The sequence below is a fragment of the Mizuhopecten yessoensis genome, unplaced genomic scaffold (genome assembly GCF_002113885.1).
Source record: "Mizuhopecten yessoensis strain PY_sf001 unplaced genomic scaffold, ASM211388v2 scaffold8233, whole genome shotgun sequence".
Classification (NCBI taxonomy): domain Eukaryota; kingdom Metazoa; phylum Mollusca; class Bivalvia; order Pectinida; family Pectinidae; genus Mizuhopecten; species Mizuhopecten yessoensis.
In genome coordinates, this window is record NW_018407445.1 from 799,273 (window position 1) to 822,420 (window position 23,148).

Genomic DNA, 23,148 nt, shown 5'->3' on the forward strand with positions numbered 1-23,148 from the left:
CCACATACAGTAATATAATATAAATTGTTAGACATATTCGTGTTACATGAAGTCGTAATATACACTGTACTCAGTATTTTTGATGCAGCACTTTGTGGATTTTTCTCTACTTAAACTCTACAACAGCCTGTTCAAAGATGAATCCGGGAAAATAAAACATTTTTTACTTTAGATTGAAAATATCTTCCTCATTTTTCGTTATTTTGGATGAAATACAGCACTTTTTATGCAAGTGAATGAATTCTGTATTCAGCTGTTAAGCTTAGAAAGAAATGACTGTCACTTACTTCATACATGCACGCTTGGTAAATCATATTGCTTAATTATCAAAGTTTGAATATATTTCTCGATTTAAACCTATTTTCATTATGCCGAACAAATGGATCCGAAACAACAACTTACAACCTATAACATCTTCTGCATACATATATACACATATTACAAAATGCATTTAACATCTATTTTGTTTATGTTAAGAATACTTCTTAACATATTTTATTCAACATCAGTTGGATTACATAAAATACATATCATCATTAAAGTTACAAGGTGATCATGTACAACAAGTGACAAAATAAAAGGAACGTCTCCAATAGTTATGCTCACATGTGCGACATGTGTGTGAAAGTGACAATTTGTTTCTTAAATATCAGTTGGAAGTGCGCTCCGGGCGCGGGTCGAATATTTCCCGCATATTATAGAGGGCCGGAGTTCTGACGTTAATCGACGACAGACAGATATGAAAAAAGTCGATAAAACGTCAGAAAAATTCGGACTATGAAGATTCATGGTACTACCTATGACGGAAAGACTGCAATATCACATGTACTTTTTTCAATATAGAGGATTAAGGTTGGGACTAACAAGCATATTGGTATGTGTTATGTTTCCCCCAAGATCTGGTAATATTACTATCTTATCTTAATATCTGGCGATATTACTATCTTATCTAAGATCTAGTGATGTTACTATCTTATCTTAAGATCTAGTGATGTTTCTATCCTATCTTAAGATCTGGTGATATTACTATCTTATCTTAAGATCTGGTGATATTACTATCTTATCTTAAGATCTGGCGATATTACTATCTTATCTTAAGATCTAGTGATGTTACTATCCTATCTTAAGATCTGGTGATATTACTATCTTATCTTAAGATCTGGTGATATTACTATCTTATCTGAAGATCTGGTGATATTACTATCTTATCTTAAGATCTGGCGATATGACTATCTTATCTCAAGATCTAGTGATGTTCCTATCCTATCTTAAGATCTGGTGATATTACTATCTTATCTGAAGATTTGGTGATATTACTATCTTATCTTAAGATCTGGTGATATTACTATCTTATCTTAAGTTCTGGTGATATTATTATCTTATCTTAAGATTTGGTGATATAACTACCTTATCTTAAGATATAACTATCTTATCTTAAGATCTGGTGATATTACTATCTTATCTGAAGATCTGGTGATATTACTATCTTATCTTAAGATTTGGTGATATAACTACCTTATCTTAAGATCTGGTGATATTATTATCTTATCTTAAAACATTTTACACAAAAAAAGTACATGTATTTTTATAATTGTAACAAAGATGAGATTATTCCTGCATTTTTTAACATGTCACTTGCAATATCTATCATGACAGTGTGGACATACTTATGTAAACCTACATTTATTGTAATTAGATGTAACCACTAAGGAATGCATTGTGTGTGTTTTGGGTAGGGTGGGATAGGGTGGGCAGGGAACATCCTTATGAGATGTAATCATACATTAAGAGCATTTTGAGTCTATCCAACACATTGCTCTACATTTATGAGTATATTTAGTTTTCTTGATATTATGGCATTACCTTTTCTGAGACAAAGCACTGATAAAAAAATATCACCAATCATTGCATTTACATTAGTTGTATAATACATGTGATATTATAAGTATATGTGTATGGCGATACACATACTACAATTTAATACAGCATATAATGTATGTTAATTAGAGAAACAAACTTTTAAAAAATTTGATACAGTATAATAGGCGGTACAGTAGTCTAGTGGTAGGACGCGGGGCTCATGACCGAAGGGTTGCGGGTTCGAGTCAAGGCACGGCACGGCACGGCACGGGCACGGCACGGCACGGCACGGTACTGTGTTGTATCTTTGAGTAAGATACTTTACTTCGCTTGTTCCAGTCTACTCAGCTGTAAATGAGTACGTGGTTGGGCAGTGCTAGAATTGTTGAATGCTAGCTGTTAGCGCCAAAATGGCAGCTCCTGTTGTATGCTCCCCAGGGAGTTAAGAAAGGTATTGGCTGGTTGCAAAGGCCCTATAACCACGTATAATAATTTGTGAACCGCTTTGAGACGATCTGCGAACTAGATTGTGATAAAGCGGTATATAAGACCCTTGAAATATTTAATATGTGTAATTGTACAGTGACACACATTACAATGTAATACAGTATAATGTGTGTTTTGTGGTAGTGACACATTTCAGAATCAATATAGTTTTACTTGTATATTTTGAAGTGATACACATATTTCAATGTGATACAGTATAATATATATGTATATGATTATGGAGATACACATGTCAAAGGTAAACACTTCATGTACATTTTGTATCACAAGATCATACTCTCAAAATACTTCAGTATAAGAGACGGGGCTGATCTTTCTGATATGATTTAACATACATGTATCTATTTCGATATCTAAAATAAGATCTTATTGAAAATAATGTATGGTTATTGTTTAATAGCATTTATGTAAAATACTTCAGATCAGAATCTAAACATCCTCATTCACACAGATCAACATCAAAAGTTACACAAGACATACAAAAAATCCAGGAATTACAGGCATGTTATTTACAACAGATTAATTGCACTCTATGTATCACAGTTTGATTGCCAGTTTTACTGCCTTCTGTTATTTAGTGGTCAAGGACTGTACATCTACAATAAAAATTATTGAAACTGTTTAGACCATTCATGTTCCACAAGTGATAGGGTGCTACCAAACAGAAGAATGTGTATAAACAGTTTCATAGACACGACTAGGCTAATTTAAGGACAAAGGCCAAAGCTGGCCATCAATGACAATGAGAGATTTAAAACAAATAACGCCAAGCACAAATCAAAACAGAGTACTTCTTTACAATTGTAAATAAGTGTGAGTGTAGTGGGGGTTGGGGGACAAAGATACAAGGAGGCAATTACATAACGGGAAGTCGGCCCAAGGTAACATGGTGGAAGATGGGTGGTTTGGGGATGTTAATGGATTGTTCAGATCTCTAGGTTAACTATGTACTAGTCACATACAGTTTATCTATATTGAATGTGCAATACTCAATATGTTCCCATCAGATCTTTTTGTTAGAGATAATTATTTTGTTTTGCAGCACTTGCACTATGATTCAAATTCACAAATTCCAAACAATACCAAATTTGAATACTGATCGAGTATGAAGTATTAATCAGTTCACATTTTAACACTATTAACCCTTTCACCACTGTAGACCATAATGGACTCATCCAGATCAATGCATAGAAGAGTCTACTAAAGTTGCATAGGGGTGAAAGGGTTAAATAATTGAGCGGAGTGGAATTATATTCAAGATGTTCACCAGCAGCCTTTCTGTACAGGAATCACAACTGCACCACATCATTTTCCATTAGAGATCACAGGTTGTCTCCCTCGATCCACTTTTTATGAATGATGTACTCCTCTGCCAGCCTTGTCTTGGTGATGTCTGGAGTATCGCCAGGGTTAGAGCTGCGCAGGTCTACATGGTGGGCTCCATTGGGGATGACAAATGCTGTCAGGCTTGGTGAGATAGACTTCAGCACGCCACCAGATGACCAGGGGTCAAGAAGACCATTACTGTAAACAAGTATTAAAATCAGTCTTTTACTGACAAAAGATTGCATAAATATTCAAAACATCACACATAATAATTTTACCTGCAAAAGGAGCACAAATAACAAAAGTACAAATAATTGGTATAATTTTTTTTCATCAAATATTTAAAATTGTCGTCCTCTCATGAGTTTATATGCTAAAGATCTTGATTTAAGGATGAACAAGGTTTGATGCATCACGTTTTCTTACTATTTATTTTTTATAAATAAATATGGTGTTTGAAGCCATATAGAAATATACAATGTTGTGACAAAAAAGAGGATAGAATATTTGTATGAAATATATATTTTTAATGACATTTGAAAGCACATTTTTGTTATACACATTATGTCATACTCTAAATTATGAAATCCAATTAGTATGTTTTAAAGCATTTCTTGAATTGAGAACATCATCTTAATACTCTAGTAATAAGTATATATATTTACATATATGTGTTGAAAAATAATAATTACATAATCTATTTTATTAATTTTTTTGACGGATACATCTTCAATTGTAATGAATAGAAATTGAAAAATTTGGTTTAAAACAAGGACGGAAATGAGAGTGTCATTTATCTTTCATACTAAAAATGGGCCTGCAAAATTCCCAAGATATGCAACTTTTGGCAAAAGGTGTTCAAGAGCTGTTCACCTGAATATTATATTGCTGGCAGCTGAGAGACTTTTCCCCAGATACTGTGTTATAACCCAGGACTTTCTTGGCCGCACTTTGAACTGTTTGTAGCACTGGTCAGAGATCTGGCTGAAGTTGTATGGTGCAGGCTCAAACATATCGGTCACACCGTTAGAACAGGACGGCATCACCATCTCGGTACAGGCCTACAGGGCAAGTAAACGTTGAGTACGATATAAAAGTGTTCATTTAGGTATCCTAATATGGTCATTAAGCTGCTACACATCTTATTTCAAGGGGATAATGAAGAAGAACATACACCATCTGAATACAAATATAAGGAGATAAAACTGTAAAGATACGTTCAAATTCTTGTAACAATTATACAAAGTCTAAAATCTTACAAATATTACACCATGCAACATTACAGTAAATGCTCATTTCTTAAATTCATAGCAACACAAATTTTTAGTCATTTTATATGCAAATGCAAAGTTAGTTAGAGTATCTGTGAGAAAAGTGTTATATAGGGAATTTAGTTGACATCTAAAAGAATCTAGAATCTCTACATTTTAACACATAGGGGTACACTTATAATTTCCATGAAAAGTTCAACTTTTGATTTTTATGAGTTTTGGGGTTCTTTCTGCCTTTAATATGCAAGATAAAGCAACATAGTCCAGTCTATTTGGCAGGAAGGGATGAGAAAAAAGTTATTACCTAGAATTTTGTTTTTGTGAACAAAAACATATATGTCTCCCCTTATTAGCCAATAGACAAACTTTGGTATAAAAAATTAACAACGGGACATATCTCTTTATATAATGGGGCACCAGACCCGAATTTAGACTGTGACACTCTACTTCCAAAGATACATTAAAACTATAGCAAGTTTGGTCAATGTAGGTGAAATAACATGGAACTAATGCTCCGAACAAACTTCGGTATTAAAATTAAACAAAGGGCCATAACTCTGTATATAGTGAAGCACAGGACCTAATTTCAGTGCACTGCACACTTTCTGTGGGGGATGTAGGTATACTTCAAATTTGATTAAGATATCTTAAACGGTTTAAAATTTATGGGCCGGACAAGAATTTACTGAAAATGTTGCACTTATTTGACCTTTGACCTTGAGGTGAAGGTCACAGTGACCTAATTCTAGTGCAATGCACACCTTCTGTGGGTGATACATATATACCTAAAGTTTCATCAAGATATCTTTGACGGTTTAAAAGTTATGGCCCGGACAAGTTGTGATTAGAAGAACCAGAAGAAGAACCAGTACTAATACAATATGTCTCCCTTTATTCGAAGGGGAGACATAATTTATCTCAATCTCTAAAATTTATGTTTTTTGGCTCATTTTTTTACGCCAAATGTTGAAATTATGAGCAACTGTAGTTCAGTAAAATGCATTGTATGATCTACCAAGGTACATGGAATACATCTGTAGAATGGTGCTTTTTTACCTTGGCACACAAGTAAACAAGAGTACCACAGGGCAGAACAATATACATCCGTTGAATGCCATATATTGTTTTATACTATCTTGCATTAAAATAAGATTTGCATCACCTTAAGAGTGGCTAGCTAACATGCTATAAATCTCACCTTTCACTAAAAGTCAATGTTCAATTTTCTTTAATTTTCGAACAGTTTGAGGAAAACAAGTAATCAAAAGATTAGTCTCCAACTCATTAAACACAACTTGATATCATGATCATAAAGCCTACCAATTTTAAGTTTCAAAGAAATTGATAGAAAACTGTAGGAGATCTCCAGACAAGATTCAAGTACTAGAAATAAACAAAGGGCTATAACTTCTGCAAAAATAGTCAAAAAAATAATTCCGTAGAAACAACTATATATCATGACTTTTACAATTTCCAAGTTCCGAAGAAATCGGTCGAAAAAAGTAGGAGGAAATCTCTGGACAAAAAGCAAATACTGAAATAAACAAAGGGCAATAACTTTTGCAAAAATAATCGAATAAAAATTCTTTTCAGGGGAACACAACTTCATATCATGATTATAATGTATAACAACTTTCGAAGAAATCGGTTGAAAAATGTAGGAGAAATCCGGACAAAAAATCAAATACTGAAATAAACAAAGGGCAACAACTTTTGCAAAAATAGTTGAATCATAATTCTTTTATGGGAAACACAACGTCATATCATCATTATATGTATTTCAAGTTTCAAATAGATCCGTCGAAAAAAAAAGGAGGAGATTGCCGGACAAAAATCAAATACTGAAATAAACAAGGGCAATAACTTTTGCAAAAATTGTTGAATAAAAAATTCTTTTAAGGGAACACAACAACATATCATGATTATAAAGTCTACCAAGTTTCAAAAAAGTCGTTCGAAAAATGTAGGAGGAGATCTCCGGACAAAAAAAACAAATACTGAAATAAACAAAGGGGAATAACTTTTGCAAAATTTGTTGAATCAAAATTCTTTTCACGGCATCACAACTTCATATCATGATTATAATGTATACCAATTTGGCGAGCGTATAAAAATTAACTGAGCATATACTTGTATTTTCTCATATCATTCGACCCGGGACATTTCGCCTTTCCATAGAGAGCGTATACACTGTATGGAAAAGGTCTTAATACTCACTCGATCATAGGGACCAGTCGGTCTTGAATCATTGCAACACGTTACATACGTACATTGCTTGTGTATAAAGTAAAACTCTGACATTAAATATTTCCAAACTGATGAATCTTATTAAAGACATTAAAATACAATTCTGTTTTATATGGTCTGACTGCCACAAACCTCTGAATGATTTTCACAGTATTAAAGCCTCAACATTAAATGTTCTGTAAGTACTACTGGTAATTTAGATTTAATTTTCAGATATAAATCACTAATAATATTCTAAATGAAAGGTGTCACTGTATCAGCCTGCTTACCTGGTAACCCCAGAGTTCATCACCCAGGCTACCCACAGCATTCTCATTGACATTCAGACACTTGGCCTGACCGGTGTAGTTGTAGTACACTTTGACCGCTTTAGACAGAGCTTCTATCAAAGCCACTTCATCCACAACTTCAGTGGACAGAGGTGCACACACAGCCTGGAATAGACAATCAAGCAATGAACTGTCTTCAAATAAAAAACTGAGATAGGTGAGGAATACAAGAACATAATAAAGTTTGACTGTAGGAAACCCTATATATACATACATTGTACTTTGTAAACGTTATATTTAAAAGCATTTCCAAAAATAAGCAGATTCATTTCCCAGCCACTTGGGTCAGTAAATTAACAGCATTTGGCTGTATATTGAATATCAATAAACTGTTAAACAGCTTTTATGAAGACAGAGATCACACCTTGATAGGCCAGCCAGGCAAAGGCTCCAGGAAGGAGGCCGGGTAGGGGTAATCCACCATAGCTAGGTTAAACATGATTTCTACCAGCCACGACTTCAAGGCCTCTGTATCCGCTGTCGAGTTCAACAACGCACACAAATCAAATGTGGTTGAGAGGCGTGCCCTCCCTGAGTCTGAAACATTCAACAATGAACACAAATCAAATGTGGTGGAGAGGCGTGCCCTCCCCGAGTCTGAAACATTCAACAATGAACCCAAATCAAATGTGGTGGAGAGGCGTGCCCCCCCCGAGTCTGAAACATTCAACACCACACACAAATCAAATGTGGTGGAGCGGCGTGCCCTCCCTGAGTCTGAAACATTCAACAATGCACACAAATCAAATGTGGTGGAGAGGCGTCCCCTCCCCGAGTCTGAAACATTCAACAACGCACACAAATAAAATGTGGTGGAGAGGCGTGGCCTCCCCGCGTCTGAAACATTCAACAACACACACAAATCAAATGTTGTTGAGAGGCGTGCCCTCCCTGAGTCTGAAACATTCAACAACACACACAAATCAAATGTGGTGGAGAGGCGTGCCCTCCCTGAGTCTGAATATTTTTGATGGCTGGTGAACTATGGGAGGAATATGAATAACTATACACAACATGTGAGGGACAGGTTCATTTTATTTTAGATTTACAGCATTAAAACTAGACCAAAGGTTTTAATTTTACCTAGATTTCACCAAAACCTCGGAAAAAGGCTCATCCATTTCAAATATAAAGATGCATATGCTTAGACGTATCAGGACTGTTTAATAGTTAAGTTAAACCTTATTTTACCACTAAAGCTTGGGATCAATAACACATTATAGAAATCTATAAGCTAGCATCAATACAGCAATGTGATAGACACTGTACCTGTAGCTCCCATTGTGTTGATGATGCCCCAGGACTTCCTGATGTTTTTAACACATGTGAGAGACTCCCTTTTAAAAGAGTTGGTGACAACTTGTAGCTGTGCGTCACAAGGGATCTGGCCAATGAAGCTCCAGATAGGGGCCGAGGCAGCTAAGGACCTGCAGACATTCACTCAATAAATCTCTCTATCCAACCAAATAGTACATAATACAAAATAAAAAATTCTTTGATAACTTGAAAATTATCATCATGCATACATCTTTTCTGATGTCATTCACTTTCCAGTAATAAATGATTATGGGTATAAAAAATCAAGTATCAGCAGATGAAAATATTTACAAAAATTCACACATTTCATATCCAGTTTTAGGTCAAAGGCCACAGTTTACAGACTCTTAATTTTTATCTAAATATTCACACTTTTTCTGTAAGCAAAAAATTAGTCGAAGAAAAAAGTGATAATTTCAAAAATATAAATACATTTTGCATGTAATAATACACTGTGTAGGGATGTATCACTTGACACTGATGACACCAAAAGTGAAAACCAAATTACACCTACCAAAATGTACTTGGTGATCACATGTGTATTTATAAACTGGTGAGTTTTGTATTATAGTATTATATTATCAGACAGTTGATACAAAAATAAGAACTATATATCTTATGTCTCTGACATGTGTCCTACCCGTAAACAACATTGGGGTATTTGATCCTGAGCCAGGCAGCCAACATTCCCCCGTATGATCCCCCAAAGGCAATCACTTTACTGGTCTGAGCCCCTGGTACATTGGCCTTTAACTCCTGGATCAATACTGCAAAGTCGGCCAATGCCTGCTCAGATGTTAGGTACTGCAACTTCTTAGGATCCTGTAAAATAGTGAATACGTTCCTCTTTAAATATTTTATAAACTGAACAAAATCAGCATTATACTTCCTGGTCATCAGAGATTAAATGGTTCTGGAACACTATTGTACAGTTAATATGTGTCTTATTACTGTAATTTCACACCTCACATTTCTGAGCTGACTCGTCAAATCTTTCTCTTTATATAATTGACTCCCCTTGGTCCATGGACATTTCATATACATGTATCAGTCACATATAAGTATGTCAATGTGTTTGTGAATGATATTTAAGAAGTATGGTATTCAATGAAAGATCCACCATCTAAGTCTCTGACCCCTCCATCATAATCCACACTTTTCATTTAAAACACGTATTTTCTAAGTATTTTTTTCCCCAACAGAACATATCATTTTATCCATTGATGCTCTACAGTACATGTACTGTCACTGGCATAGTTGACCATTACCTTGACAGCATCAGGACCATAAGGTAGGGAGGTGCCGTAGTATCTGTGCTCAGCAAACACCAGCAGGGCATTCAGCTTAGGGGCCAGTTCCCACATAAATCCCTGGATAGAAAAAACCCAAACCAAATCTATAAATTTATTATAATTATACATATTCAGATTACAGTAATTAAAACCTAAAAATAAATTGACATTTACTTTTAAATTGATATATACTTCTGATAGTTTTTTGAATCAATATTACAGTACTTATAACATTGTTTACAAATAAATAAAAGACCTAAAATACATATATTTTGTAAATAGACCTTATGGAAAAGTTCTGTAATTAAAGGATTTAGTGTCTGGTCACTATACTAATGGAGTCATATGTATACATTACACTTGTACATTGTATGTGACCAGTTGTGACCATTGAGTCAAGTCTGTGATCATATGACCTTAACTTAATATAAACGTTTTCATAAAAGAGGCACTTGTAACCAAGTAAAAAATTCCGAAATGGAGTTATTTTTTTATGTGGAATGTAATCATCCATGCATTCTGGTTATATTAAGATTCTTCCAGTTCAAGACCATTCGTGAATTTTGGATTGAATCAACATTTTTGCTTTTAAATGTGTGACAATATCTGTTTAAAAGAATGAGTACTTGAATTGTAATTTTCCACATAGTCAGTGCCTGGATTAGTGTATAAATATATAGATCACTATATTGTGCTCTGTATTGCAATATCCAGTGTATTGCGATACAATTTCAACTATGTATGTACAAGGTAATACCCAACATATAGCAATATATATATGAATGCATATAGCAGCAATCTGATTAAAATCATCTTTGACATGGCTTCAATAACTTTGTACTATGCCTGAACAGGCATATAGTACGTAGTTAACAAAGCCAGGTAACAGATGATTGTAATCAGATTGTTAGAGCAGAAAAACTTTTCGATTTTTGTCCCACTTGTTCCCGTTTTATTGGAATCGCAATAGGAAAATCTGAAGACCTCCATCATAAGTCTATAGGCTTCTATATAAAAAGGGAGTTCAATCAATTTTCACTTGGGATTGTTAACTCATGCCGGTCAAACCACTTACGGTGTTGTTACAGAACCAGGCAATGTCGCCTTCATTGCCGGTGTAAAAAAATATGGGTCCACCATTTTTGTCCCAATATTGGTCCGCGACTAGATATCTCTGCTTATAGGTGTCGTCATTGGCAAATCCAAAATGGTCAATCTTGAAACAAAAACAAATTACTGCAATGCGACTATATGTTTAAGTAACATTTTGATTTATTATCAACAGAGCAAGTATTTTAATTGAAAACATATAAATCAAAAACATCTAACAATCCTTCTTAACCGTTAAGACCCAATATTACAGTACAGTTTAAGTAAGTCAAAATTCTTTACTTTTTACAAAAAGAAAATATATTAATTAATAAGAGATAAAAAATAAAAACAGAGAGATCTACTAGTTAAAATATACATGAACAGTGACTGACTCATGACCACGAATGGCAACCCATGACATGGTCAAAGGGAGATGACTCAATGAAAACAACACCCATAACCGGTCCCTGCTTTAGCATTTATTGTTATTGCTTCCGCTAAAATCAGTTTGTATGAGTGAATATCATTAACACAACGTATTCCATTACATACGTGTCATAGTCGTCTGAGATAATTATAGAAGTCGGTGCTCGATGATAAAATCACGGAATATGCTATTATCTAAATCCGTGATAAAACTGAAAAGTCAGTTTTACTAACCTTCTGTTCGAAGTATGCTGTCTTGTAATTGTAACCAGTGTTGTCAGCCTCTCTTGCATGATGATGTTTACGGTATGGGAAACCTGGGCGTAACGATTCGACACATAAACAAAAATATAGGCAAAACAAAACTAAACACTGGTATTGCTTTTTTAACTGAGCCGCCATGATTTTGTCATGTGACTGTCCAAAATTAGAACAATAATTCCGGATTATAATAAACCTGAAATGCTTTATATTGTAATCGAACTAAATTAACATATATACACACGTGAATAACTATTATAAAACTACATAAAGAAATATGCTATCCATGCACAAACGTTTCGAATCGGCAGAACAAACAATTATTTTTTTACGGAATTACTTCCAAGTCCGTTTGTTGTTTAACGCCCCAATAGCTGACGAGCACTTCCGGCCAACAAGCCACAAGGAAAGATGAACACATTTCTGTCCAGATTGAACACAATTTTCGCCTTCACACTTAGTGTGATGGCGGGATTGACGTTCTGTTGTTTCCTGACGACAGCATTCAACGAACATAAAGCACCAGTATATATTGGAACAGGAAAAGCGATCGTGTAAGACATTTTTGTACAAACCGGCTTGAGCATTAATATCATGATATTGGACGCCTGCCATCTGGGGGTCTTTTACACGGCATTGAATTCAGTTCTTTTTGATGCGACATGATGGCTAATAGTGCCTGTTTCGTCAATTGGTTAAATGTCCATGCACTTGAATTCTGAGACATTCATAGTCATTTACCTAAATGAGTAATATCTTCAACAATTGATTGGCCAGTCCCCCCCCCCCCGGGATTTTTATCTTATGTCCATTGATAAAATTGTTGACCAGACCAAACAGTTCAGTCGGTGAAATTAAACATTAATGTACAGTATAAAAACACAATTTCATTGATTTGATGAAAATCTATCATTGCATTTTAATATAAATCTATAGTGTGTGTCTATTCAATGTGTTCCTGAAAATAAGCATCACGAAGACAACACAAATGTGCTGAGAGGGGGTGAACTATTTGGTGTTTTGGTACAGAAATAGTTATTATTCAAGTCTTACCATCAGATACAGGTTATAAAGGCATACCAAATTTGCATCGATGTAAATAAAAAAAATCACTGGAAATCGAATTATAAGATAATAATCTTTCCTTTCACTGACTCATCTGCATGTCCACATGTTTTTCATGTGTGGGAAGAAACTGCTTCTCGCTTCGTGAACTTGATAATTTAACTAAATTTTAGGTTGAGATAGAAATAGTTTATATTACAAACGTGTAATATGGATGCAGACTCGTGTACTGGCAAATAATGAGAAAATTGCCCCGTTGTGATTCACACCAGGTTTGCTTAAGAACTAATTCAAACAGAGTTTTCATGGTGACTGTATACATATATATTGTTGTCAGTCTGAAGTCAAGGATAATCCTGGAGGGGGCCATTACCCCCTCAATGCTGAAATTGACCCCTCCATGTTCCAATTTTCTTTTAATTTTACATGGAATTTTGATATTGACTGAAAATGGCCCACTGTTTTAAAATTCAGATTTTCCTTGGAAGTAGCAATATAGGACCTACAGTTGTAGTTGGCACTTTGGCAAAGACGTTGTTGATAGCAAAATATATTCTGCATTTTACTTTTACAGAATTAGTTACCATTGACCAATAGACTGCAGGGACACTTAACATACGCTCTGATTTTGCATTTCATGCTCTCTTAATACTGCGTGTGTGTTGTTTGATTATAGATTCAAAATTCAATGCAATCACCATGAAAAATGTTTTATATGCATGTTTGTATACATTGAAGTTTCCATATTCATATTTTGTCTTTTGCAGAAAAAATGTTCCTGATTACAGTGCTACAAGAGAAAAAAACGACCTAGGATTTGTTGTGTTTGATATGCAAGCTGATATCCTTTATACAGTTAATTTGTATTGATGAATTCATAAAATTATGATACAGTAATTAGATGCATGTACAATGTATACAATTTTGATTTGCATAAACTGATTTTACTAGGGATATTTGTAATTGTATATATTATAATGATGTGATTAATTTAAGAGTTTTCTTTAACAAACAAACATTTATCTAGGATATTTAACTGGAATGTGAAGCAGTTATTCTTGTATCTGACAGCCGAATATGAAACAAAAGATCACGTAAGTAAAGTTACTTGGAGTTTCTTCCTTAGGTTATCCCCCATATATGGAAGCTAATGATGATGATGCAGTTCAGCCTAGTTTTATATAGTTTGATAGACATTTGTTTCTCTATTAACTGGTTTTCAACAAACATTATATTGCAAAAAAAAAGATAAAAAATAATCTCCTGAAAATTTGACTCAAAAATGTACTGGTATGCTGCTGAACCATATACTTTGTAAGTTAGATGTCAATTCACTTTCAAGGTACCATTCATGGCATCCTCGAGGATGCAGTCATGGTTGACTGAGATTTAGATTAGCATTTCACAACATTGCTGGTATGCACTAATCCAGCTCATGGCATCAGATGCAACTCTTTTCAGACTTTGAAACAGGGTCTTAAAATGATATAAACATAATTCGTTGTGGGACATCCCTTGCAAAAAGATATCAATTGTCTATGTTGAATTGCTGTATACATGTAGTAGAGATATGTTTGGGAGGTTGTCATTGATCTATAAAAGCAATTAAAGTTTTAGGCATTTTATTACCAGGTACATGTTTGTAATTGTCTTTTGTCTTTTTTACAGGTTTTAAACCAGGTAGTGATCTGGGACAAAATCATTAAGAGGGGAGAAAACTCTGTACTGGATTACCGCAGCAGTAATACCAAATATTATTTCTGGGACTATGGCAATGGCCTCAAGTAAGTATCTAATAATCAGTTCAGTATCACTGTAGTGAGATTGAAAATAGTTTGTTATAATTCTCTTTTCCTAGCTGTAATCAAGTTACTGAAATGGCTCGACTGACCACCCCTGCCTGAAAGCTTGTATAGGTGATATGTATTACCAAATTTTAACTGACTCCAGTATATTGAGTGCAATAAATAAATGTGATGCAATTCATAATCTTAGTATTTCAGTCTTTCTTTGTTGTAACGGGAATAATATAAAAAATTCCATCTGAGGATGTTGAGGAATGAATTGAAATATGTGGCACTGTGGAGAATTGACGTAATTTTGTAGGCCCTGGTGAAAGAATAATAAAATCTTTCATCCCCTTGGGGGTGAGATAGGGGAATCTCAACCCGAGGGGAAAGATTCTTAATTTGCGAAACACGAGGCTTTGCTGAGTGTTTGGCAACTTAAGAATCTTCCCCCTGAGGGTTGAGTCTTCCCCCCGAGGGTTGAGATCCCCCTATCTCATCCCCGAGGGGTGAATGATTATTTTTCTCTTACCCTGTTGTTCCTGTCCAAGTGTAAGACGAAGCATATTGTTTGTAAACAGGAACATGTGGATAGCATATTAATATTATATGTATGCGTCAGACGGTTCACGCGTCATATTTTAAACATTTTAAAATCAATCCAATCTTCTTTGATGTCAAATGTAAACACGACAAGATTAGCAGACAAACTTGTGTATGTGTGTGACCACATAAAAGTAGCTCTTCTTCAGGTCACATCAGTGACGTCGGGTTTATTGTGGAGAACGTGCAAAGAGCATGTGTAGCTTGTCTCAACCCTAGGGTGAGACAAGGAAATCTCACACCGGTAAAAGTAACGATAAATCTGTCCAGGGTAAGAGAATCACCTATCTCTGTACAAATGAATGTTGTTTCAATGTTATATCTTTCTGAAAAAACCGGATAACTTCTTTGCTGTCTTCCATTCCTTCCAGTATATATGTTTCCATGTGATGATGAAATATTTCATTTGCATTATTCTGTATTATTACCACAATCATGAGATTGATATTTGTAAGACTCTCACAGTAATAGAGTTTCCTAAACTGGTACTGTGTGTAAACCATGAAGAGTTGGCAGGTTATATTTTCTGTTATTTCTGTTCTTGACATAATTTTCAATTTCATTGTAGGGGAAACAACAATGTGACTCTGACCTTGTCATGGAATGTCATACCCAATGCTGGGACATTACCAAAAATCAGAGGAGAAGGATCTCACAAGTTCAAGTTTCCAAATGAATACAGCACGAACAGGCTTTAGTGCAAAGGACAATCATGACAGACAGTACAAAAACTGTGTATGATTTGGGGATTTTTGAAACCAAAAAAAATAAAACATTAAAACATCAATTTCTTTTTACTTTGCTTGAGCCAGGGCATAAAGAAATTACAATTATCAACATCTACAATTTATAAAGAAATAAGTAAATACACATTCCTTGTAACTTATCATATTTTTTTTCTCTTTTTGAGATTAATCTGTGATTATTTTATATGGATTGCAAAGCAAAAGGCTCCAACATATCGGTTGATAGTATCCTTTATTCCTTGAAAATCGGCCTAAAATGTACTTTAATTGGAAATTCAATAATTTTCCAAATGATGAAATATGAAAATTACACATAGTGTAAGGTAGAGATTCCAGCATCTCCAATGATTGAAGAGTTCCTATTTATTCCACATATTCAGACTTAAAGAGTTGCCTGCCCATTTACTACAGCAAAGACTTATATACAAAACAAAACATTTAGGAATTAAAACTTTCCTTTTTTTATAGAAGAAGCATCTCTGCACACAGATTTAATCCCATGTCCTTTTGATTATTAGGCAGGGAGCTTATCCACTGATCTATTTGTCATGATATTTGTTATGACAATAAGTTTTAGCAATACTATGGAATAAGTTGAAATAATTCAGAAGTTTTCAACTCTTTAATAAAGTCAGCAATGTATAAATATGTTTGTATGAAAAGAGGACATGATATGTTTTCTTCAGGAAAATCTCTATCATTTTCAAGATCAATGTATATGATAGAAAAGTGATGAAGTTCCTTACCTTATTGAAATTGTCTCTTTTTGATCACTGAATTGTTTTTCAAGAAGTTTAGTATGAGATTTAGCTGTATCATACTTGACAGTTATATTAAAATCTATTCACTAATTAAAAAAACATGTTTCATCAGGTGACAAAAAGACTAAGGTGACTGTTGAATGGGAATCACTCTTGCAGAGTTTGTAAAATCTTAACTTGGGCATGCTATAACATGCTTCATTAACTTGTTTAGTGACATCCAATAGGGAATTATGTATTGAAGCTGAAGTTTATGGCTTTGAAGACCATCATTCTGATAACAAATATACAAATATTCATCTAAATTGAGAAGAAGGTATAAGCCTGTTGATGCTGATTAATTAGTTCATATCTAATAGCTGCTAATACAAACATCCTAATGACCGAAGTGCTGGATCCTGCAGCTACCGGCTAGGAATTTGATGAAAAGTCTTTTCTCCCTAAACATTAAAGCCTAAATGGTTAGAGAAAAAGAAAAAAAGAAATTATTGGATTAAAAAGTCGCTATCACAGAATTTACTTGGTACTTTAATATGGTGAATATACATACTTTGTGTGAAAATGGTATTTTGAGGAAATACTTCAATGCAAATCTATTTTTGCTCATAAACATTTGTTACATTTGCACATTAAGTTTTGTTCAGCATAAGAAGGTAATTTACCACCTGAACGTTTCCCACAATAATTTTTTGTCTAACATAGTACAGTGCTATAAACTAAGATTGTGCCGGATTAAGAAATTTTACAGTGACACATCATGATCAGTTACTTGTGTATGCAAGATTTTCAAAACTGACGTACAAAAGATGGGCCTTGAAGGGCTTTATGAGTTAAAGGAGCAGGAAAATGTGTTGGTGGTATTTTTGTGTGCAGTCATCAATGATTGTATAAATATATCAAAAAGTTGCCATGCATAAACTATTGTAAAGAAGAAATGTTTTTTTCCATTCTAATGACTCGATGTGAATGAGGAATGTATGTGAGTGAGGATATGGTTCATGAATAAAGGACTATGTATCGTTTGGGCCTGTTTTGGCCCCCAAGTGCATTAAAATTCAAAATCTTTAAATGAACTTTGAAATGACTGTTTCTAATAATCAATGAATATTGTTATATTTTGCATAGTTTTTCTCCTAGAAACTAAAGAGCGCATGCTTGAACAAACTTAATATCAAAGGATAATGTGTAGGCACCTATAATACATCTTTAGGAGAAATATAAAGTTTGTTCAAGAGTGCACTCTATGGTAACTAAGAGAAAAACTAAGTGAAAACCTGTCAAAATTGACTGAATAATCAAATTTCAATAATTTATGCAAATATGACCTGGTTACCATGGCAGCCAAAATTGAAAACACAAATAAATGGTTACATAATAGTACTGGGGAAGTATTCAAAATTCAAGAAACAGTCGTTTGAAAGTTCTGTTGCAGATTTTTTAATTTTGATGGATTTGGGGGCCAAAAAAGGCCCAAACCATACATAGTCCTTTGTTTGACAATTTTTTGCTTACAATTTTGTTACATTACATTATTCAATTATGTAAATTGTATCATCTTTCACAGATCTGAATGCTCATTATATTTTTAAGACTTATCTTTTGACATCCAAGAATACTTTCTTTAAAATGCAATCATGTTTAAATTTAGTGATCACGATATCTAACTTGAGGAAAGTGATTACATGATACATTAAATCATGAACTTTTGTAAAATATCTTATAAATTTGACATTCAGCATCATTGCCATTTTAAACTAAATTATAACATAAAAACTACACATGGAGTAAATCACATGACTGATTTAATTTATATTTAATTCTTGTGGTATGTTGTAATTCATTTCTCTACAAAACTATTTTGTATTTTCTTCTGTTAACTTGCAGAACAACCTGTTTAGTGTGTATTGTAGACTTCTCTGGTTTAGACGTAAATCTAAACATGATTCCACCTAACAGTGCTTAATTCTTTTATTTTGATATCCAAGACTCGTTTAGGAAAACATAAGATGAAGTAGCTTTAGGATACTTACAGTAATGCTTCTGTTTAAATGTCATTTACACCCCAAAACCTGGTTAGAATTAAAATTTGAAATGATTTTTTTACATTCAAATGTTCACAAGTTAAAATTTCATGAACATTTTTCATTTCATAAAATTATATCGTTCATTTAATGAAATAATTGTCATTGCTTACTTGGACTTCATTTATGATATATAGTGCTGTAGTTGAAATTTTGGGACGGTACGCTCTTCATTCTTATGCAGAATGTTTTTCTCACTGGAGACAAATAAAAAAAATCTTTAATGTAAAATTGTAAATGTATTTGAGTTACATATAACTGTATGCTTGTTTGTAGGANACAATTTTTTGCTTACAATTTTGTTACATTACATTATTCAATTATGTAAATTGTATCATCTTTCACAGATCTGAATGCTCATTATATTTTTAAGACTTATCTTTTGACATCCAAGAATACTTTCTTTAAAATGCAATCATGTTTAAATTTAGTGATCACGATATCTAACTTGAGGAAAGTGATTACATGATACATTAAATCATGAACTTTTGTAAAATATCTTATAAATTTGACATTCAGCATCATTGCCATTTTAAACTAAATTATAACATAAAAACTACACATGGAGTAAATCACATGACTGATTTAATTTATATTTAATTCTTGTGGTATGTTGTAATTCATTTCTCTACAAAACTATTTTGTATTTTCTTCTGTTAACTTGCAGAACAACCTGTTTAGTGTGTATTGTAGACTTCTCTGGTTTAGACGTAAATCTAAACATGATTCCACCTAACAGTGCTTAATTCTTTTATTTTGATATCCAAGACTCGTTTAGGAAAACATAAGATGAAGTAGCTTTAGGATACTTACAGTAATGCTTCTGTTTAAATGTCATTTACACCCCAAAACCTGGTTAGAATTAAAATTTGAAATGATTTTTTTACATTCAAATGTTCACAAGTTAAAATTTCATGAACATTTTTCATTTCATAAAATTATATCGTTCATTTAATGAAATAATTGTCATTGCTTACTTGGACTTCATTTATGATATATAGTGCTGTAGTTGAAATTTTGGGACGGTACGCTCTTCATTCTTATGCAGAATGTTTTTCTCACTGGAGACAAATAAAAAAAATCTTTAATGTAAAATTGTAAATGTATTTGAGTTACATATAACTGTATGCTTGTTTGTAGGAAAGAGCACAGATGATTGATGAACTATCATTATGGCAATGACTTGTAAATTTTATATAACCTTTTCATAAACAATGTGGTTGTTGGTAATGGTACATTTGTTTTGTATGTGTTGGGAATGGACCAGTGTGTGAGAGTGATTAAATGTTGGTGGTATCTGTCTGGTAGGGGTATACAAGCTTCGGTGTGGTAGATGTCCTGTGTTTTGTTGAAAGAATTGTCACAGACAATAATGTTGTCACTGTAGTTATTACTCTCTGATTTTAGGGGCTTAGAAATTAATTCACCCTGAATGAAACTATAAGTTTAGTTCTATTACATAAGTCCATAATTTTCTAATGCAAGCATATAATTGCTATAATTCAAGGCAACTTTCTCTGTCTATATGTTAATTGAGTGAAATGTTATTTCAATTTTACATATATGTTCAAAGTTTTTCCTTCAAATAAGTTTGTATGTAGTGAATATGTTGATCTCTATAACATAATGATGGTGCAGGTTTGGAATTACTGCTGATATTTCTGTTCAGTTAAAGTAAAGTAAAAATCATGCTGTCATATGTGATATTTTGATAAACTATTACCAAAATACAATGTTTTGTCATTTCCAATTTTAAGCAGTCAAGAATAAATGTATATTACAATTTCGTTTTGACACCAAAATATCATAATTCAAGGTAGGATTTTAATTTTGAACCTACAAAAATATATGTCTTTATTATTGTTTTTTTTTTTGATGATAGCATGGTTTTGTTCCTCTAAACTTTGCCTTGTTTTAATGATAATGGGAATATCTATGTGGGATGTGGAAAAATATAAAAAATGTTTAAAATTTATCACGTTTTGGTGCATTGAAGTGAGAATGAATCATTGCTATAGTAAGTGTGAGAATAAATGTTATAATTTCTATCCAATTGTTCTCTTTCTTTTTTAATAAATGAACAATACATCACTGCCATGCAGTAGTATACCAAATAGAATTTAATTAAGAGGCTATATTTTAATGATGCATACCTTTCCGTACGTATTATTTTGCCTAAAACGATTGCTTGGATTTGCTTTTCCTTTTCTCAACAGTAATGTAATCCCTTGTATATGGCGTTTGCAAGTGATTAATTTTAATCCTCTACTGAAGTTTTGTGGATAGAAGTTGTCTGTTAACAATTAACAGAAACTTCTATCCACAAAACTTCAGTAGAGGATTCAGAAATAGTTAAACTAAGCCTTCGGGCCAGGTGAGCTTATGCTGAAGTCCGTCGTTCGTAGTCCGTCGTCCGTCCGTCAACTTTTTCTTTTGGACGACTTCTTCTGAAGAACTGTAGGACCTAGGGTCATGATATTTGGCCAGTAGGTACCTGGGATGGGGTGCTATAAAGTTTCCTCATTAAAATGACCTTGACCTACTTTCAAGGTCACAGGGGTCAAATATGTAAAACTAAAATAAACAACAATATTCTAAGAACCTTTTGAACTAGAGTCATGATACTTGGGCATGTTATGTAGACCAGCAGTGCGAATATTTTTTTCAATTACAGTTATGAGTTCAAAGGTCAACTTTAAATGCTAGTCGGGGGTCAAATGTCAACTTTGGTTAAAAGCTTTAACAATCTTCTTCTCAAGTTCCATTAGGCCCAGGGTCATGATATTTGGCCAGTAGGTACAATGTACCTGTGATGGAGTGCTATAAAGTTTCCTCATTAAAATGACCTTGACCTACTTTCAAGGTCACTGGGGTCAAATATGTTAAAAACTTCAAACAAAAATATTCTACGAAACGTTTGGACTAGAGTCATAATACTTGGGTATGTTATGAAGACTAGCAGTGCAAATACTTTTCTCAATTACAGTAATGAGGTCAAAGGTCCACTTAAAGTGCAAGTCGGGGTCAAAGGCTTTAACAATCTTCTCATATTCCATAAGGCTCAGGGTCTTGATATTTGGTCAGTAGGTACCTGGGATGATGTGTTATAAAATTTCCTAATTAAAATTACCTTGACCTTCTTTCAAGGTCACAGGGGTCAAATATGTTAAAAACTTCAAACAACAATATCCTAAGAACCATTTGGACTAGAGCCATGATACTTGGGTATGTTATGTAGACCAGCTGTGTGAATTGTTTTCTTTATTACAGTAATGAGGTCAAAGGTCAACTTTAAGTGCAAGTCGGGAGTCAAAGGTCAATATGGGTTAAAAGCTTTAAAATTAAAATTTCAAGTTTCAAACAACAATATCTTCAGAACCATTTAAGAGATTTTAAAATGTCTTGTGTTCTAGTTACCAAATTTGGTCTTAAGTTACCTATATGTCAATTGCATGTAACAAAATAAACAGGTGAGCGATACAGGCCCCCTGGGCCTCTTGTTTATGAAGTCGGTCTATGTTGAAGATTTTTTTTTTTTTTTTTATCAATCTCAATAATTTTCTCCTAAAGTGCAGCTACATTTGTACTTACCTTGACCTAGATTTATACAAGGTAGACATGATCCATATCTATATAGTTGTGTTATTTTGATTTTGAATATGTTTTATGGTAGTCTGTCAGTCTGTCTGTCACGCTTCGTTTCCGTGCAATAACTGCAACAAATGTTAACCGATTTTCTTTAAACTTGGTAACATGGTTAAATGCCTTAAATGCTCGTTCAAGTTCGATGAACATTTTCAGCGGATTTTCTTTGGCGGAGTTATGGCCCTTTGAATAACGAAAAACGTCATTATCTGCCATTCCGTGCAATAGTTGCAACAAATGTTAACCGATTTTCTTAAAACTTTGTAACAGAGTCGTTCAAGTTCGATGACCATTTCAGCGGATTTTATTTTGCGGAGTTATGGCCCCTTGAATTAAGAAAAACGTCATTATCTGCCGATTCCGTGCAATAACTGCAACAAATGTTAACCGATTTTCTTTAAACTTGGTTCCGGGGTTAACTGCCTGAAGGGCTCGGCCAAGGTCGATGACCACTTTCAGCGGACTTTACTTGGCGGAGTTTTGGCCCCTTAAATATCGAAAAACGTCATTTTCTGCCGTTTCTGTTCATTAA

The 23,148-nt window shown here is 33.7% G+C and overlaps 2 protein-coding genes across 2 annotated transcripts; one reads left to right on the forward strand and one right to left on the reverse strand.

Annotated features, from left to right (window-relative positions):
* Positions 1 to 2,413: 2,413 nt before the first annotated feature.
* LOC110455508 (lysosomal Pro-X carboxypeptidase-like) lies at positions 2,414 to 12,079 on the reverse strand. Its single transcript, XM_021505681.1, has 9 exons — positions 11,902 to 12,079; positions 11,225 to 11,365; positions 10,126 to 10,227; positions 9,498 to 9,679; positions 8,810 to 8,967; positions 7,905 to 8,077; positions 7,481 to 7,645; positions 4,567 to 4,754; positions 2,414 to 3,891 (listed from the first exon to the last, which is right to left on the reverse strand). Exons 1-9 carry the CDS (start codon positions 12,067 to 12,069, stop codon positions 3,690 to 3,692), a joined length of 1,479 nt encoding a protein of 492 aa, XP_021361356.1. The 5' UTR covers positions 12,070 to 12,079; the 3' UTR covers positions 2,414 to 3,689.
* A 201-nt stretch (positions 12,080 to 12,280) lies between these two features.
* On the forward strand, positions 12,281 to 17,859 carry LOC110455512 (signal peptidase complex subunit 3-like). Its single transcript, XM_021505686.1, has 5 exons — positions 12,281 to 12,482; positions 13,761 to 13,834; positions 14,011 to 14,087; positions 14,662 to 14,777; positions 15,952 to 17,859. The coding sequence occupies exons 1-5, from the start codon at positions 12,340 to 12,342 to the stop codon at positions 16,079 to 16,081; spliced, it is 540 nt and encodes a 179-aa protein (XP_021361361.1). The 5' UTR covers positions 12,281 to 12,339; the 3' UTR covers positions 16,082 to 17,859.
* The last annotated feature ends 5,289 nt before the right edge of the window (positions 17,860 to 23,148 follow it).

Bases quoted from the DNA above. Each gene is read 5' to 3' on its own strand.
- LOC110455508 (XM_021505681.1), bottom strand. From the start codon at position 12,069: ATGGCGGCTCAGTTAAAAAAGCAATACCAGTGTTTAGTTTTGTTTTGC. The intron at 8,078-8,809 runs GTACAGTGTCTA...TGAATGTTTCAG, and splicing joins CAACACAATGGGAGCTACAG to ACTCAGGGAGGGCACGCCTC. The intron at 3,892-4,566 runs GTGAACAGCTCT...ACTTGTTTACAG, and splicing joins GCCAGCAATATAATATTCAG to TAATGGTCTTCTTGACCCCT.
- LOC110455512 (XM_021505686.1), top strand. From the start codon at position 12,340: ATGAACACATTTCTGTCCAGATTGAACACAATTTTCGCCTTCACACTT. The intron at 14,088-14,661 runs GTAAGTAAAGTT...TCTTTTTTACAG, and splicing joins AATATGAAACAAAAGATCAC to GTTTTAAACCAGGTAGTGAT. The intron at 14,778-15,951 runs GTAAGTATCTAA...ATTTCATTGTAG, and splicing joins GACTATGGCAATGGCCTCAA to GGGAAACAACAATGTGACTC.